General features: G+C 41.9%; 1 protein-coding gene across 3 annotated transcripts in view; it reads right to left on the bottom strand.

Annotated features, from left to right (window-relative positions):
• Positions 1-2,840: 2,840 nt before the first annotated feature.
• Positions 2,841-17,217, bottom strand: part of LOC145451026 (serine/threonine-protein kinase MRCK alpha-like) — a 41,244-nt gene continuing 26,867 nt past the window's right edge. For 2 of the 3 annotated variants that reach the window (XM_080329512.1, XM_080329511.1), the window contains exons 19-38: positions 16,803-16,894; positions 15,772-16,049; positions 14,994-15,125; positions 14,789-14,927; positions 14,659-14,723; positions 14,165-14,230; positions 13,929-14,105; positions 12,941-13,220; positions 11,663-11,903; positions 10,852-11,021; positions 10,157-10,264; positions 10,015-10,095; positions 9,057-9,242; positions 8,875-8,995; positions 8,424-8,541; positions 7,596-7,706; positions 5,945-6,063; positions 5,755-5,878; positions 4,760-4,907; positions 2,841-4,593 (exon numbers count right to left, since the gene is read on the bottom strand). In XM_080329512.1, the coding sequence (XP_080185638.1) occupies positions 4,514-4,593; positions 4,760-4,907; positions 5,755-5,878; positions 5,945-6,063; positions 7,596-7,706; positions 8,424-8,541; positions 8,875-8,995; positions 9,057-9,242; positions 10,015-10,095; positions 10,157-10,264; positions 10,852-11,021; positions 11,663-11,903; positions 12,941-13,220; positions 13,929-14,105; positions 14,165-14,230; positions 14,659-14,723; positions 14,789-14,927; positions 14,994-15,125; positions 15,772-16,049; positions 16,803-16,894 (2,836 nt within the window). In that variant the 3' untranslated portion in view covers positions 2,841-4,513. The remainder of the gene's footprint in view (positions 4,594-4,759; positions 4,908-5,754; positions 5,879-5,944; positions 6,064-7,595; positions 7,707-8,423; positions 8,542-8,874; positions 8,996-9,056; positions 9,243-10,014; positions 10,096-10,156; positions 10,265-10,851; positions 11,022-11,662; positions 11,904-12,940; positions 13,221-13,928; positions 14,106-14,164; positions 14,231-14,658; positions 14,724-14,788; positions 14,928-14,993; positions 15,126-15,771; positions 16,050-16,802; positions 16,895-17,217) is intronic. The other variant, XM_080329513.1, reaches the window with a different exon arrangement.

The raw sequence follows: 17,217 nt of genomic DNA, 5'->3' as shown, positions 1-17,217 counted from the left end.
ATGATGAAAAAGTAGGTAGTTGCCTCTAAGTTCATCCGCGTGCCGCTCCGAAGAAATGTGGACTCGGGCAGCTTGTACTCATCCACCCTACACAGGAAAAATTTGTTTGAATTCCCTCCAGCAGACGCGGGGTAATCTAGGGCCGACTAGTATTTATTCTGTCATTAGCTGGCACCCCTGTGTGGAGTATTTTTCTTAATGTCGAGGGTCAAGCTGGGCTCATCCTCTCCTCCGTCAATGTCCTCACGGCGTCTTTTGCAGAAGTAGGGTAGAGTGGGGTAAAACGCCCAGGCGAGGTAAGTCGCCCACCATCAATATCACAGAACAATGCGAGCATTGAATGCGTCACAGTATCGCAAATATCGCCTAATGGTCAGACGAAACTGTCACTTTGATTTCCACACCAGGATGAAGATTTGTAATGTTTAATGAGATTTTATGACTTTTACACATATTCTTACCAAAAGATAGCCTTGTGCAATCAAGTGAAATGTCATATTTACCGGATGCTACATAGACTTTTCCGGTTCTATTTATGCTTTCACTGCGCGTAGTCCTATTTAAGCCCCAGTCCGAAGGTGAATTTACAGAATAACTACCTGGTAGCTGATTCACAAACAATGGCGACCTTGAGGCTGATAAACGCCTACCCCACCCGTGGGGTAAAACGCCCCACCCCTTAAGTCCAGTAAATAAGGACTGAGTAGTCGTTTATTGGTTCATCAAGGATGCTTTCTCGGAGAACGCCATTCCTATCAAAATTGCTATCCAGCTGTGGAATATAGGCTATCCCTCCGACTAAACAAGATATATATCTCAACAACTTCTGACTTGCTTTTTGACTTTCATAATCAGTTAGCATTTCTGGATGAAATTTGTTTTCAAAAGATCCGGTACGCCATGATGAGGCGGAGGAGCATGAATAGGGATTAAATATTTATCGGTTACTGAGTGGCATGCTATATTTTGTAGGGTATAACGGGGTAAAAGCCATTGGACTTGGACTTTCCATACGATCGTGGTAGAGTGGGGACGATATCTCGCGCGCAAATTCCGAAATTCAACCCATTTCGACCAGTTTGGTGGATATTATGATGTTTCCCGCTTAGGGTAGGCGCGCTGCCCCGCTCTACCCTACCAGCATCCCAAAATGGGTTAATATTTCACTGATAGACGTTGAACAGATATTCATATTGAAATGAACCCGAATATTTTCGGCTGACACTCGTCAAGGGTAATCGTCAGCAACTAGTAGAGAATTGGAAAGAACATTGTACATCAACAATCGTATCACAAAATATGACGTCACCAGCATGAAATTTCGTGAATGAGAGAGCATTCAATGTACTATTTTTTGGTGGTACCCGAACTCCTTTTGTTGACAGAGTTTTGGTCGGTGTATTTTGATAAAAGTCGACTCCAAGGCACACAAATGGAATTGTGAACGGCCTCGCCCAACGATTGGAAATCGGTCGTCTCGATAATTATTCGCACACATCGGATTATCTAACATATGTTTGCCGATGGCAGAATTAATGGTTCTACACTATTACCGAGAAAACCATTACCGAGAATGGACATTACCGAGAATGGACATTACCGAGAATGGTCATTACCGAGAATGGACATTACCGAGAATGGTCATTACCGAGAATGGACATCATCGAGAATGGACATTACCGAGAATGTCCAATGTCAAGAATATGGTTCTACACTATTACCGAGAATGGACATTACCGAGAATGGACATTACCGAGAATGGTCATTACCGAGAATGGACAGCATCGAGAATGGACATTACCGAGAATGGCCAATGTCAAGAATCTAGCTTACTGGGACTGACGCTGCCAATAAATTTATACCCGAGCATCGATAGGCTATCGAATGTGGCAACGCCGTGATGCACACATACGACCTGTTCATATGCATAACATGCCTGCGTTGCAATGCATATGTTGCATTCTCGGTGGTGCCCATTCTCGGTGGTGTCCATTCTCGGTGGTGTTCATTCTCGGTAATGACATTCTCGGTAATGGTTTTCTAGGTGTTGACCGGACACCCAAGAATATAGCTTACTGGGACTGACGCTGCCAAGAAATATATACCTGAGCAATGAGCATCGATATCGAATGTGGCAACGCCGTGATGCACACATACGACCTGTTCATATGCATAACATGCCTGCATTGCATTCTCGGTGATGTCCATTCTCGGTGGTGTCCATTCTCGGTAATGGCATTCTCGGTAATGGTTTTCTCGGTATTGACCGGACACCAGAATTAATGGCCTTTGATCGATCAGCATCAATCTTAAGCGGATGAGTTGAGGGTGAGCTTTTCACTGAGCGTGATGCACGTGTTCTGATGAATCTGGGGACATGATAGACGTGCTAAGGTGTTTCGTTTCATATTTATTGTATGTCATTGTGCATAATAAACTGAGTTTCGCTGTGTGCTGCGTAATTTGTTTCCAAGTGTCATCAGGCGTTGGTGCCCGCAAATTTGAATTGTCCTGCAAAAATGACGGCATCAACGCTTCGCTAAATGGTAGCGAGAAAATATGAGACACCGGAGAATGGCTATCAAAATATATGACTTGAATCGAGTTGTATTGGATGTCGAGGTAAACTGAAAACTGCCATACACCATCCCCTTATCAAATGTGTTATGCCATACTCCTTTACGCTGGAACAATCCCTCCCTCGGGAATCGTAAGGCGTCTGAAGAGACCGTTTCTCAATGAATCAAGTCGATCCAACCAGCCTGCAACACTTCTGGTCATTACACAATCACATAGACTGACCTCCCTATCCCACCCACTTTACAGGAAGCGAATTGCAGTAGCATTCAAGATATTCTTATTAGTCAAGCAGATGACAACCACGTTTAAGAGACAAAGATACTGTGCGAAGAGTAATAGACTAAGTTGTACAAAGGAACAGACTCCAAAACAATATATAGTTAATGAATATTGTGGGGAAGTAGTTTTTGCTGTTAAAGATACCAACACTAATAGGAGTTGGGAAGTATAGTACGACTGTTTGTGGCACATCCTTTTTCAAAGATTTATTACCTCCAAACCAATACCAATTACAACAAATATCCAGTACAGTTAAGTTTTGAGTACTGGGAGGTAATTGAGAGATTGAGTATGAAGCTAGCCACTAATAACATGCCTTAAGGCTTTAATATGACATCACAATTTCTATTTTGTCCCTGGCCAAGGGCCGAACAGAAGGCTAACAGACGGTGTAAATGGACAACATATACTGAACGATAGTGCCTTACAACTATACCAAGTCTTCATTAATCCAACAGTAGATTCCCAGTATAGGTAATGGTGCAAAACACCGCCCCGATCGTCTTGACAAAACTTCCGTAACCGGACTATATACTCAGTCAGCCATCTCAGAACATATATGCATTGTATTAAGTAAACGAAATATGAAACAGACACCCTGATGTCAGGACATGGTAATTTTGTTACAGCTCTTCAAAAACATACAACCGGCGTCACTTGGTAGGCATTCTCGCAAGCTATCGATTTCATTTGTATAATAATTTATCAATATGAAAAGTCATATTTGCTAAAATTCACACTTGGTAAAGAACGCACTTGCCGAAAGCAAAGTTGAAAGCGTCGCGCACATTACAGAACATGGTGATCGTAAATGATGCCAGAAATCCTCCAGCAAAGTCCAATACGAAAATACTGACACTGTTAATATAATCTCCAAAATTCTGAAATGATATACGGTAGGTTGCAACATACCGAAATTCCCATACGACCCAGACAGCAAGTGAGTACGACGACAAAAAACTGGACACACGCATCAGCAATATCAAGACAACTTAAAAACAAGAAGCTCCGAATGAAGTAGCTATTTTTGAACAAGTACCTTAGATCATTGCTGCCAGCAGCACACAGAGAGTGTTACATTCCACTAAAGAAAAAAGACCCTCCGATAGCGACAAGAGAATGCAGCCACGGGCTGTCACGAGTTGGTTTATCAGGGAAGGGCTCACAGCTGAAGGCACTAGTCAGTCGGATATAACGTTTGTATCTTCAGTCTACAGCTCGTTGTTACAGTAATGTCCCTACATTTCTTTGTTTTTTCTCTACCACGGCTCAGTTGATTTGGCAAATGAAAAGCTATACGAGTGTTAGTGCAAAATCAGGTAGTAGTAAGAAACTGGCTAATATAAGGAATTAAGGTTGAGTCGTTCAATTCAACGGGATATTTACCAATATACACACGCAAAATAAACAAACAAAAAAAGTAAAAATAATTTAGAAACGCTATATGATGTTACATAATTTGCAGGCCTTAAAATTCACCACACAGTAGCGAACGTTACATTCTCACCATGCCGTTGATATCGGTTACACGAAAGCTACAGTGACCCCGCTCGTTTCGATGCAAAGTCGCGGATAAGAATACATTTCATTGTTTGCATCGAAGGGAGGGGCCGCCCCAAGCGCTATGCATCGGATATACACTTTGTCAGCAATGTCATGCGTTGAAAGATCCCAATTCAGAATCGTCGTAATAAGGAGGGGGCGGTGTGCTGGCATCAGAACTTTTGTTGGAACCTGAGTAAAGGTAATTTTTCTTGTAGAGACTTTTAGGAGGTACAGAATTTCAATTACAATTGAAAAATATATTCATATCGAAATGAACTCAAAGGACAGCAGGAAATATTCATTTTTTTTCAATAGGAATATGATATTCACGTCAAAAACTGCTCAGCACACTCACCTGTGGATAGCCTAGAATCAGTATACATGGAATCGTACGGCGGTATTGACATAGACACGGATGAGCTAGAGATATACTGATTCGCGGATGCAGATTTTGACGACGATGTGTTCCAGTGACCGTGTCTGTCCGGAGATGTGGTCGTCGACTGCGAGTATACATAAAGCAGTTTACCGACTGTTTTTGTAGTTACATACGCAGAACACGAACACAAGCACTGCCCAAAATTAAAGTCTACCTACGTTACGCAAGGCAAACTTGAAATAATTTGTCACATATGTTGAGCAGTGAGCACCAGCGTGAACCGCTGTCAAAATGGAGTTCACATCACGCAAACTGAGCGTGGCTGGAAATAATTTGCGCAAAGCTTTCGAAAACGCAAATCGGATAGGTACATCACGTGTCAAAAGTCAAAAACTACATGAAGTAGATTTACGGAATGAGATTTACAAGAAATCAAAAAATACAATGTTGTCATTGAAAATCCACCACAGCCGATGACAATTTAGAGAGGAGTAGGGCAAGTTTTTGCAACTTTTTTTACAGCTTCCGGCAGCTTCTTAAATACTCGTAAGATATGTAGAATTCTGTTTCAAGCCCGTTGAAGGAATCTTATAGTGCAACTTTTTTCGATTTTTCATGAAAGTATATTCGATTTTGGTGAAATACACGACCAAATTAGACTGAAACACCGTAAATCAGCACCGAAATAACGCTTTTACGGGTATTTCAGGAGCTGAGCCGGAAAATTGCCCTTTTTTTTAGTCAACCGAGCCAAATGTGGTCAAAATGCAACTTCTGCAACTTTTGTTAAAATTAAAAAAATAAATGTACCTTTCTCAGGTTTTTAGTGCAACAAAAACTTGCCCTAGTGAGAAGTATATCGAAGGTTAGAATATCGAGACAGAGACTCTTGGGAGGTACAGAGCTTTAATATACAATTCAATAATATATTCATGAAAGCGAGCAAAACTACATATCTACAAACAGCTCACCGAGGAAGATGAGGAAGCCGCAGACTGCTGATACGAGTCCGAAATGACCGGGTCGATTTGACGGTGGTTAAACGACGCGGACCTCGCCTGGCCGGACGCACCAGCGGGATAATGGTGAGGCGATCTGCCGAAAAAAGTAACGCAAACGTGAAAATATAACGTGACCGGACCATAAAAACACACGACGAACCCTTCCGCCTGCGGGGCTTGTTGATTGTGGGCGGGCGATTTGTAGAGCGGGCCGGTCCTGGGCTCGCTGACGCCCCTCGTCAACGACGATCCCGGCATAGATTGTCGCGGCTGCTTGTTCTTGGATGAAAAAGAAAAACGGTCATGAATATTGGGCCGTCGCGGCCAGGAAAAGCAGTTGTTTTCAACCCGGGGGTCGTTTGCCTTTTTTCTAGAGGCGCCAAGGTGCCTATCTTCTTTTCTAGTAGACAGAATCCCAAATAGGCTGCAAACGCCTGCAAGTAAGTCTGGGCGAAGGTGCCGAACTTTTCATTCATTAATCAGCTTACCGAAATTAGAGACTTGACTATTTTATACGGCCATTACATGTTTACCAAAGCATGGACTCCACGCCATAATGAATACGGCCTACTTCTAAGCTGAGAATGATAGTTTGTTAAGATATTCTATAGTCTTGCGGCAAGAGTATAAAATAGAAATGGTAAGATACAAAATCGTTCAGGGAAGACACTACAATAATCGACAATCGAGCAGTCAATCCGACCTCATAGATATCACTCTACCTACGTACTCCCTGAGATCATAAAATTAGTTCACAGCTACATGATTGCATTCAAGCGGTAAAACAGAGAAATCGTGAATTGTGGTGTTACGTCGATTGCAAGCCAGGTGCAGGTGAAAAATGGTGCTCAAAATGCGCTGTTACGGTCCAATGTGCGTCTACTACCACGTTATCATGCGTAGTCATGCGCGTGAAGGTCTAGTGATACGAGACAGAATTTATGTGAGGAACATAAAAGAGAAGATGTGCCCGCCTAAACGACAGATGACCAGATGCAAGCTAAATAAGAACACTAAAATTCCACCGGTCCTGATATCGGCGTGGAATCTCTTTCAAAAACACAGAGAGTGTGTCTCAACCGCCGATAGTTGCACTGTGCCAATTCAGCCTCGACACGCCGTCTCCGAATCAATAAAGACTAAAGCTGACTACTTTTCAACCCCGTGTACGGCACTACGCTACACCAAATAAGGATAAGGAATCTGGAAAGGTATCGTGAGTGACATGGCTGTCGAGTGGAGTTTCTGTAAATTTTCGCAGTCGCAAAAATTTCAGGAAAATACATGCTGAATGCAGTAGGAGATTGTTTGACCACTTTGACTGCTTTAACGTCGAACCAAAGTTCTCGAATGTTACGAAAAACATATGAAGAATATCATGTAGTTTCCGCAAGCACAACTTTTTCAAAACTTAGGATAATTAACTCGGTAAGAATAACTAAAAAATGTACTTAACATCTAATTTTATATGTAATTCTGTGAAGAAAATAGTAAAAGTCAATGTGTTTACAGGTTTCGGAGTCAAAGTCAGAGTCAACATATTGAAAATTGTGTAGTTTTAGTAAGAGTCAGTGGTAAAGTGAGCCATCTTCACAGATCTTGTGAGCAATTCGCAATACGTACAAGAGCACACAAAAGAAACCGAGTAACGAGTCTAAAGCTGCCAGATGACATGACACCGAAAACAACAAAAAAAACACGAAAAAGCATTCCGTTTTTCCCCCGATTCAGTGACAGAAACCACCCATCGTGCCAGCGACGTTATCGCAAGTTAACAGGCGACGCAGCAAGTGTCCGAGCAATACCCATACCCATAATTCGACAGGCGTCGCTTCCGTAGAGTCGGGGCCCAGATGGTAAACATGGTTAAAGTTGGACGGGGGCGAGATTAAGTCCTGGGTTCGCGCTGGCGGACTTGAAGGCTATAAACGGATCGCAAGCTTGTGAGCTGACGAGTGACAATTCGAATGCACACTGAGAAAATGTCATCAGACACAGACGGAAACGGAGAGAAAAAATGATACAGATGATGAATGTTCGTAATTAAAATCAGTCGTGGCACGCATACATTCTCGCTGTATGTAACACTGGTCAACATGATTTTTACGGCAATTTGTGTTTGGGTGTGCTATACCTAATCTAGCTTTCAATACAACATCCATTGTAGTAAAATATTTATTCAACTCGAAGAACTTCATGGTATGTAATTCTGATTGTTACGTCATACTTTGCCTTTTTGGTTTTGCTTTTCATTCTGTTTAAATCCCTTTAGTGCGCCGCTAACTCTTGAAAAGAGGCACCCGAAAAGTTTTCGAGTTGATAAATATTTTACTACAACGGATGTTGTATTGAAAGCTATCTTCAAGTTCAGTACCACGAACCAGCTATATACTTAATCTGGGAGTGCTATTTCGTTTCAATGGCATCACGTTTTTGAGATAATAGACATGTTCATTACAGATTTTGTCGGCAACAAAGGGCTTTTACTCGGAGTACTTGCACTACTTACTTTTCAGACTATTCCCACTTAAACTTGAAACAATTTTTCCAGTAAAACTGTCACTTTTTACAATTTTGCCAGGGTGCTACATCAAAAATATCCGCGAATCGAGATGCAGGGTCCACGTCCTGTGACTTACAGTTGGTAGATCTTTAAGTATCTCTAATCCTTCGCCGGGTCCCATGTGGACGACGTGGTTGAAGTTGTGCGGAAGCGATATGAGCTGACTGCGGCGTTCGGGATTTTTTATCAACTCCCTGCAAAGCGAAAAACATGGGGCCGTGGGAGATAGCAGTTGCCGGGCACTAGAAAAGTTACAATAACTATCATTATTATGAAGGCAATGCATGAATATTATATTTACAGATCAAAAAATGAATGTTTCACTGTGAATTGTGATATACGGCGCATTTGACTTTAGAAATGTACTATCGAAAGATCTTGATATCAGTGAGACGGGAGTGAATGGGATGTATAAAGCACAGCATCCTTTCACGTCGGTTTCCTATGTCATTTGCGCCACGAGAATCAATGGGACACGACAAATTAATGTCTCAACCGCCGTAAAACCCAAAGCAACATTGACTTACGATCTCAAAGCGGCTCGATCTTCCGGCGCTATTTTGAAGGCAAAACGCTTTTTCGTCTTGCTCCTCAGGAACTGTCGCTTGCCGATCGCGGCCAACTCGCCCAAATGAAGCTCGTCCTTATCTGAAAAAGCAAAGGCAAATAGTGACACCTGTTGAACATATAGCAAAACATACACAATCACCTTCTTGGATATTTTTCATGTACGCCAGCCGGAATGGCTCGAAAGAGCTGACGAGGTTCAACGCGCCGTCTCTGGACAGCGGGCGCACCTTCTTCAGCGGGATGGTTTGTATCCACTCGCATCTGTGTATGTCGTAGACGTGCACGGCCGTTTCCGCGTACACGATCAAATAAGGGGCGTTGTACGCTGTAAAGAAACGGTGTAAACTTCGGTCGTCGCCTTGATTACAAAAATGATAGGTGGTGTAGGGTTGTTCAAAACTAACTTAAAACACTGCACACAAAATTTGGCTCAACTCCAACTGGTAGGTACGTGAACGCTCAGGAGTTTGAAAATTTTGGAATTTATTATAAAAAAATCCAAATTTTACTGTAAACCCCGTGAAATTTTCGAGTTGTCTACAAATTGACGCAAAACAAATTTGTCGCAATTCCAACCTGAAGTCTAAAAATTCTGGGGCTATCCAGGCTATTTTTGCGAATCCAAAATTTGAGATTGCAATAACTTAGCTTCTACGGGTTGGGAGTGAGCAAAAGTTCTTAAGCATCGTTCTTTTAGACAATTTTTCTTCAAATTAAACTCGAAATTTCCACGAAATAGAGTCAAATTTGGCGTGCAGCATTTTTGTTCAGGCAAACTAACTATTCAATCAGTGAATCTCCACAATCAGGAATCCCAATTAATGCACAGCCAAATATTTCTCGAATAAGAATTCTAGTCTGATTCAACCCATGACCCGACAAGTGACAACGTAGCCTTTAGCTGGACGAGAATTTGCGATATGAGATTTGAGATTCCAAAATCATTGATTTTGGGTTGACGAGTCGCAAGGAACGAATAACACGAAAAAAAGACCCCACGCGTTAGCAACAATAGAACACAGATGACATCCCAAATTCCGCAGCGAAATACAACCAAGGCAAGCTGAATGAATCGAGCAAAAACATCCGATACTAACTGATAGCGTTGGGCGCCGCAGGCCACATCAGTTCCTCCTGCCGCGACCTCTGACCTTGCCAATCCGTGTACACACCGCAGGCTAAAAGCAACGGCACTCAGCAACGCAGGCAAAATAAACGAAAGCGTCAAAGACGTCCTACTTGCGAAGCACAGCAGGTACTCCTTGCTGCTGATGTCGACGGCGCAGAGCGTGTCGACGGGCGGGTTGTGCAGGAACATGAGAGACTTGTCGTCGACGTTCATCAGAGCTGCAAATTTGTGTTTGGAGTTGGCAATTTCAATTCAACTTGACATTATTTATTTTTTCGAGTTGAAAATTCAAATTTTTTGGATCATTTTTTGAGAGCTAGAAATTTAAATTTTTTCCGATGGCTGTAAATTCAAATATTCTTACGAGCTAGAAATTTCAAATTTTTTTTGAGAGCTAGAAATTTAAATTTTTATTTTGTCAGATAGAAAATTCCATTTTTCAATCTTAATTTCAGAAACTCAACTGAAGCAGTTGAAAATTCATTTTGTAAGGAAATTTTGTAAGGAAATTTCAATTTTTGTTTTCGAGAGCAAGAAATTGCAGATTTTTGTTTAGAAGAGATAAAAAATTTCAATCATTTTTTGATAGTCCCAAGTTTCAAATTATTTATGGCAGCTAGAAACTTCTAAATTTTATTCAGAGACCTGGAAATTTCATTTTTTTTTCATCTTGAATTTTGAAACCGAAAATGATTTCACACGTTGGAAAGAGATAGGATATCGTATCAAAGTAGTAATCTACACAGCTATATGATCCCATTTTGAGGCATATTCGCAAGTACCGTCCAAACACACGCCTACTTACGAACGGGACTGTTTTCGCCTTGAATGCTGAACAACGCAAACCCCGACACGTATCCGGCGCACAGACGCTCGTTAAACACGGCCATCCACTGCGCAGGATTAGGCAGCATGATGTCCTTGATCTTTTTGTGTCTCGTTTTTGTAGAATTGAGCTCGTAAACGTGAACATGCCTGAGAAAGCGAACATCAAGTCGAGCTGATTTGGTGATGACCAAAAATAAATGAAAACAGGAAAATTTGAAGATTAAAAAACCGTTGATCAACATGTACCATGTCACATTACAAAATCGTAGGGTGGTTACACCTCCCCCTCATCATTAGTCTCTAGATACCATGCGCAACCAGGATTAGATAACAGCATGAAATAATGCCATCGGACAACACCCCGAGTGCGCCAAACATTTATATTAGCAATAGTTTTTCACAGTTGCTCTTGGTCGGCTGGTTGCTCTCTTTTTTTCATTTGAAGGTTCTCGAATCTGCCATTATAAAGCTGCAACGGGCGATCCTCCGCCGCCAGAAAGGACATCGCTATACCCTCGGAATATTTCATAAGTGTTGTATTGTTATTCGGCTATTTTATAACCGAATTTTTATATGTGATACTGTAATTGTGCGTTGTTCGCAAGTCTATTCATTATTATGTTAAATCTATATTTGGAATTTGGTTACCGCATTCACTGACGTTGGTTGAGATTCAGTCGAAAATCTTCCAGTGGAATAAATCGCGCAATATGGACACACTTTTTGTTGCGATATTCAAGTTCATTACTCCTAAAATACCATATAAAAACAAAGAAGAATCTTCATACTTTTTCATCGCGACACACAGACACGTAGTAGTACCCTGTCTGAGGGTGCCCGAACACAGCGCCGTACACGTCCTGGTGTCGTCGATTTTAATGCCGTTGTCGTCCGGTATGGAGCCGTCCAGGGACCCCCACGTTTGTAGGCGCACCTGCTTGTTTCTGCCGCAGATGATCGCCACGAGGCTGGCCTGAGGCAAGACCTCGACGGCCGTGACCTTCTTGCTGTCCCCGACGCGGACCATTTCTGTGAGACATAGGTGGTCGGCAACTAAGAACTTATACTCATAGTACTTTGGGAGTGCAGTTATCGAGATTTAAGTCAAATATTTGTACAGATCTTATATAAGTAATGTAGTTGTATAGTTCCAGCATCGACCATTCATTAACTCTAGTTTCAAAGCCTCTCGTCTGAATATTTTATGATACTGTTCTTCATTAATTAATCAATCAATCAATCAATCTCGGGTGCGGACTGTCTTGTCCATGAAATAAATTAAAACCAATCAACAAACAAATTAGTGTTTGGAATAATGTGACGCTTCATTCACTACAGCATCAGTATGTTATGTGAGAGAAAGGTGTCAATCTGAAGCTATAAACAAACGGAAGGTTATTTCTATTCGTACGGCAAGACGAAAATTGAACAGAACATCAAAAATTTTGAAAATTAAAATCTCTTGATGACAAAGAAGAAGAAGAAAAGTTGTCATTTGCAGAAACTGAAATTGAAAAGCTTGAAAAATCTTGAAATATGAATTTTCCGGATGATGTATAAAAGCACAGGTCCAAAAATCCAAGTTTACTATTATTGCTCGAGACCAAAATCGAAAGGAAATAATAAATTAAATTACAATTGAAAAAAAGAACTAAAATTTATAAAGCAAACACTCAGAATCTTATCGTCAGTATAAAATCGCAGGCCCGACAAAATTCCAGACTAGAACAGGAAGGAACATGAAAAATATTGAAAAATTACAATTTCCGACTCAAGCATTCAAAATCTCACCATCAGTATGAAGACAAGGGACTAATATCAAAGGGAAGGAACATGGAAAATGTTAAAAAATTAACATCGAAATTTCAAGGTTTCCCATGCAAACACTCTAAGGGTCCAAAACATTTGAGACATGAATTGGAAGGAATTGAAAAATGATCAAATATTATTACTTCCGACGCAAACACTCACACTGTCAGTATAAAAACAAGGGGCCAAAATAATCCGAGACAATACTAGGAAGGATATGAAAGTTATTAAAAAATTGGAATTAAAAAATGTCTCACCGTCAGTACGTAACTCCAAAACATACAGCCCGTCTTCGTTTCCGAGCGCAATCCTGTCCTTATCGACAATGGCCGCGCTCATCGCCGTCTTGATGAGGGGCAGGTTGGAGTCGTAGGCTTCGACGGCGCGGAACACCGACCTGTCCTTGAGATGGTGCTTGCGTAGAATGCGGTGCACCTCGGACAAGGCACCGATCCATTTGGACTTGTCTGTCTCGCTGTCGGCCAGCATCAGGATCTGGCTACGCAAGTTGGGTCGGGCCATGCAAGACGCCACCACCTGCGACGAATGGCCACCGTCAGCCGATTGACATCGAAATAATATTTTAAATTGGGATAGAAGCAGGGTTGTAACAAAGTCACACTGTTCCGAGTCACAAGTCAATCTCACTTTTGTAGTTTTGACTCGAGTCATTTTCAATATAGCACCGAGTCAAGTCCGAGTCCAACTCAGCTAGTAGAGGGTCGAGTCCGAGTCATAGTGTTTTGACTCGAGTCCGAGTCCAAGTCCACATGTTCATATTCAGTTTTCAAACTTTTTTCAACTCTGCTCGAGTGATATAGAATGGCTCGCATTCATAATACCGTAATTTTCCTCAGACCTAATAGTTTCTGGCCCTATTTTCCAAGTATCAGGACTGATAGACGAAATACCAATATGGTGGTGACTTTACTATTCTTCGAAGTTACAATGAAATGTCTGTCTTGTCCGCCCTGGTCTCGAGTCATATGACTTAGTTCGAACCATGCACAATGACTCAAGTACAAATCGAGTCAATACGAAAATTGACTCGAGTCATTTTAAACATTTGAAACAATGACTCGACTAAAACGATAATGCCGAATTTAGATTGGATTTGGACCAAAGGTTCATCAAGAAATCCAGTTTGACCAGTTCGCAAAATTTGTTTTGAAACTATACCGGTCCACGAGCTCAAAAACATCGAGAACCACTGTTCTACACGGTTCACAAAAATGCCGCACTCACGCTAAAAATGCACGGGATGTCCTTCTTGTTGGCGTGAATCACGTCGGCCTCTTGCACGGACTTAACTTCGAACATCTCGTCCCGCATGTCCACCACGTGGCTCACCATAACGCTGGACTGGACGCCGCCCTGCCCAGCTCTTGATTCGCGATTCTCGGCCATTTCGTACAGGAAGAGCTGCCAAAAACGAGAGGCCGAATAAGATTGCCGGGCGCGCGAGTAAAACATCGACCTACCTTGAAATCGCAGACGACGGCGTACTGCCTGATCCAGCCTTTACGAACTCCGTTCGGCTTAGGAATCTGGAGAAGACGATAAAAGTAATGAAAATTCAAAGCAATTAATTAGATATACTTCCAAACAAAGGTGGTCAAAATAGTAAGCGTGGCTAATAAAGTAGAAGTAACACAGTAGATCTCTACTCAATTTCAAGTACAAATAGCCTCCGCTTAAATGCAAGCTGCTGGTCATTTATAGAGATCCGTGGAGGTACAGAACAGCTACAACTGAATAATATACTCATAAGGAAACAGACCCAAACATTATCGACTAACATGGTTTTGTTCAGGGGGTTAATCGTCAGCCAGTAGTAGAGAATTCAAGAGAACTTGTGAACTATTTCGAGGTACTAGTTTTTTGACGATTACGCTTGATCAAAACATAAAGGTTTATTTCAATATATATATATGTTAATCAACTAGTCATTTTAACACGGCAACGCCAGACATACCTTGACGTAGCCTTCGTACGCGGTACCGATACCTCTTTGTGGATCGATTCCTGTCGGCCGTTTGGCTGCAAATAAACAAAAACCACTGAAAAGGCGGAGGCTTCCAAATTGAAAGCAAAAGAACACGTACACTGGTCTTTCGGAATCGGACACACGTCGGGGGCCTTCAAGGCGCACGCCACGTGGCAAGAGAACTCGCAAATCTCGCAAGTCGTACCCTGCCTGGTGAGTCCCACCATCAGTGAGGAGCAGTGGTTGCATTTTGTCGGCTGTGTGAGCAAATGAAACACGGTAACTGTACGAGTCTTTGAGACTTCGACGGTTGGATTACAAACCGTTGTGAAAGACTTGACGATGAACTGGTGAGCCTTGGGCCTGGGCGCGTGTGTGGGGGCCGGTTTGAGGCTCGGAACTCTCTTGCACGACGATGCTCGCGACGACGCTGACGATTTGACTTCCTCGTTACCCTGTAACGAAAAGGGGTCGTTTGCATTTTTTGGGGAGGGGGGAGGGGTCAAGAAGGTGCTGGCCATCTTTTCTTAGTAGGCATAACTAGCTCAGCAAATTTAGAGCTGGGCCGCGGAACATTTACAAATCGGAATTTGAGCCCACCGTAAATACTATTTTATTCGAATCCAAAGTTTTCGACGGCAATAACACCGCTTCCATTGGTTGGAATTGAGTCAAATTTGGTGAACATCGTTGCTATAGACAACCTAACACTTTGACGGGCTGAACAGAGAATTTTGAAATTTTTTTAAATCAATTTTTGTATAATAAATAGAAATTTTCTTCTCCTGTAGCAATACGGCTACTGGTTGGAATTGAAACAAATTTGGTGTGTAGGCTTAAATTAGGTAACCTAACAGTTTTATCAAGTAGCCAGTACAATTTGAGAAAAATGTCATTTTTTAACACCCCCTAATGTATAATTTGACAATATGAATATTGTTTTGTGTGAATAACATATCAATTATAACTAAACTTTCACAAAATCTACAACTTTCGGAATAGCTCCGTGGCCCACTGGTGGAAACCTCTTGGTTAGGGTAGGATAACGGGCCTCAACTGCCCAATTCACTGGTAACCATCTCTAATATCAAACTGACCCACCTTGACACTGGATTCCCGGCTTTGGTTGAAATGATTGTTCTGCGCCGACTCGTCACTAGCCAACGACGAATCAGAAATCATTGAATGGTACCGAGACTGGGCCGCACTCGAGCTACGATTCGACCTTTGATCCCGTTCGAACACGCTCAGGTCGATCTCCAGATTCATTTCGGAGTTTTGCAGGAAGCCGTCGTCGTCTGTGTTCGGGATGGTGGCCGCTGCCCCGTCTTTATTGAGCCACGTCAGGAAGGACAGCTGGGACAGTCTGCGCTCGTCACCTGGGACACAATAAAGCGATGTCACCTGGGCATGATCAGATTTGCAGAAGGCAAGAAACCAAAAACGATATAAACAGCAAAGCGAATTAAAAATTTCATCAGATTTTGTTATGCAGTGTAATTTGATGTGCAAATGAGATTACACCTTCGCTATTTCTTCGAGTTCTTATCGTAGCGTCCGAAAACAAGTAATCTGATCCTTGTATTATCGACATTCACGCATAAGGATGCTGCCTTGGTAATTAGAATTTTTCACTCGGACATGGAATTCTGAATAATTCAGGGCAGGGATATGATACAAAATGAATTCTCGATTTGGATTTTGACTTTCAATTTCATGAACATGGATATGAACTGATAATATTGTGTTGAATCCGTTATCTCTGCCAACAATATTGGTCTGAAATTAACCACTGTTGAGCAGGTATCACACAAACATCCAGTAACCGGAGCTTTTAAATCACTGGGAAATAGGCCAATACGCTTTTGCCATTACAAAACATGATGGCAGCGCGGCAACACATAAATTCAACACCAAGTCGAATAATGCGCAACACATAAATTCAACAGCAAGTCGAATAATGCGCAACACAAAAATTCAACACCAAGTCGAATAATGCGCAACACATAAATTCAATAGCAAGTCGAATAATGCGCAACACATAAATTCAACACCAAGTCGAATAATGCGCATTCCTATCATTTCCTAGATTCAAAGTCTACCGTGAAGCGTGCGAAACGCCGAGATTATACCTTTTTTAGAGGATGAATCCTTCAACTGCGAGCGAAGCCGTTCTTTCTCTTGCTTCAACTCCTGGATTTGTTGATTAGCCTCCTGCAACCGGCTGCAAAAGGAGAAAAACAAGCATTGACAAACGCTGTGCGCCATTCGAAAAATCATCGCTGGCACCCATTCATTCGGATTCAGACACATTTTTACACCAGCAGAGGTCACAAACTTTTTCAGAGTACTACAGTAAGTTCTTTCTAATTGTACTACTTGATCGGATTTTAGACCACTTCCGCATCAGCATCGTTCTTCGAAAAAAGTACTAATTTTTTAAGCGAGGAGTAGTTTGCCATCGTTTTTACGAGTCGACTTATTGCAAAGACCGGGCAAATTAGCCCCAAATCACGGTAATCGCTACTTCCCCTAGTGATCGAGCAG

This window comes from Botryllus schlosseri, chromosome 11, assembly GCF_051294905.1.
Source record: "Botryllus schlosseri isolate E-star chromosome 11, Bs_hap1, whole genome shotgun sequence".
NCBI lineage: Eukaryota > Metazoa > Chordata > Ascidiacea > Stolidobranchia > Styelidae > Botryllus > Botryllus schlosseri.
The sequence above is the reverse complement of the archived record's forward strand: the minus strand, read 5'-3'. Positions and strand labels throughout refer to the sequence as shown.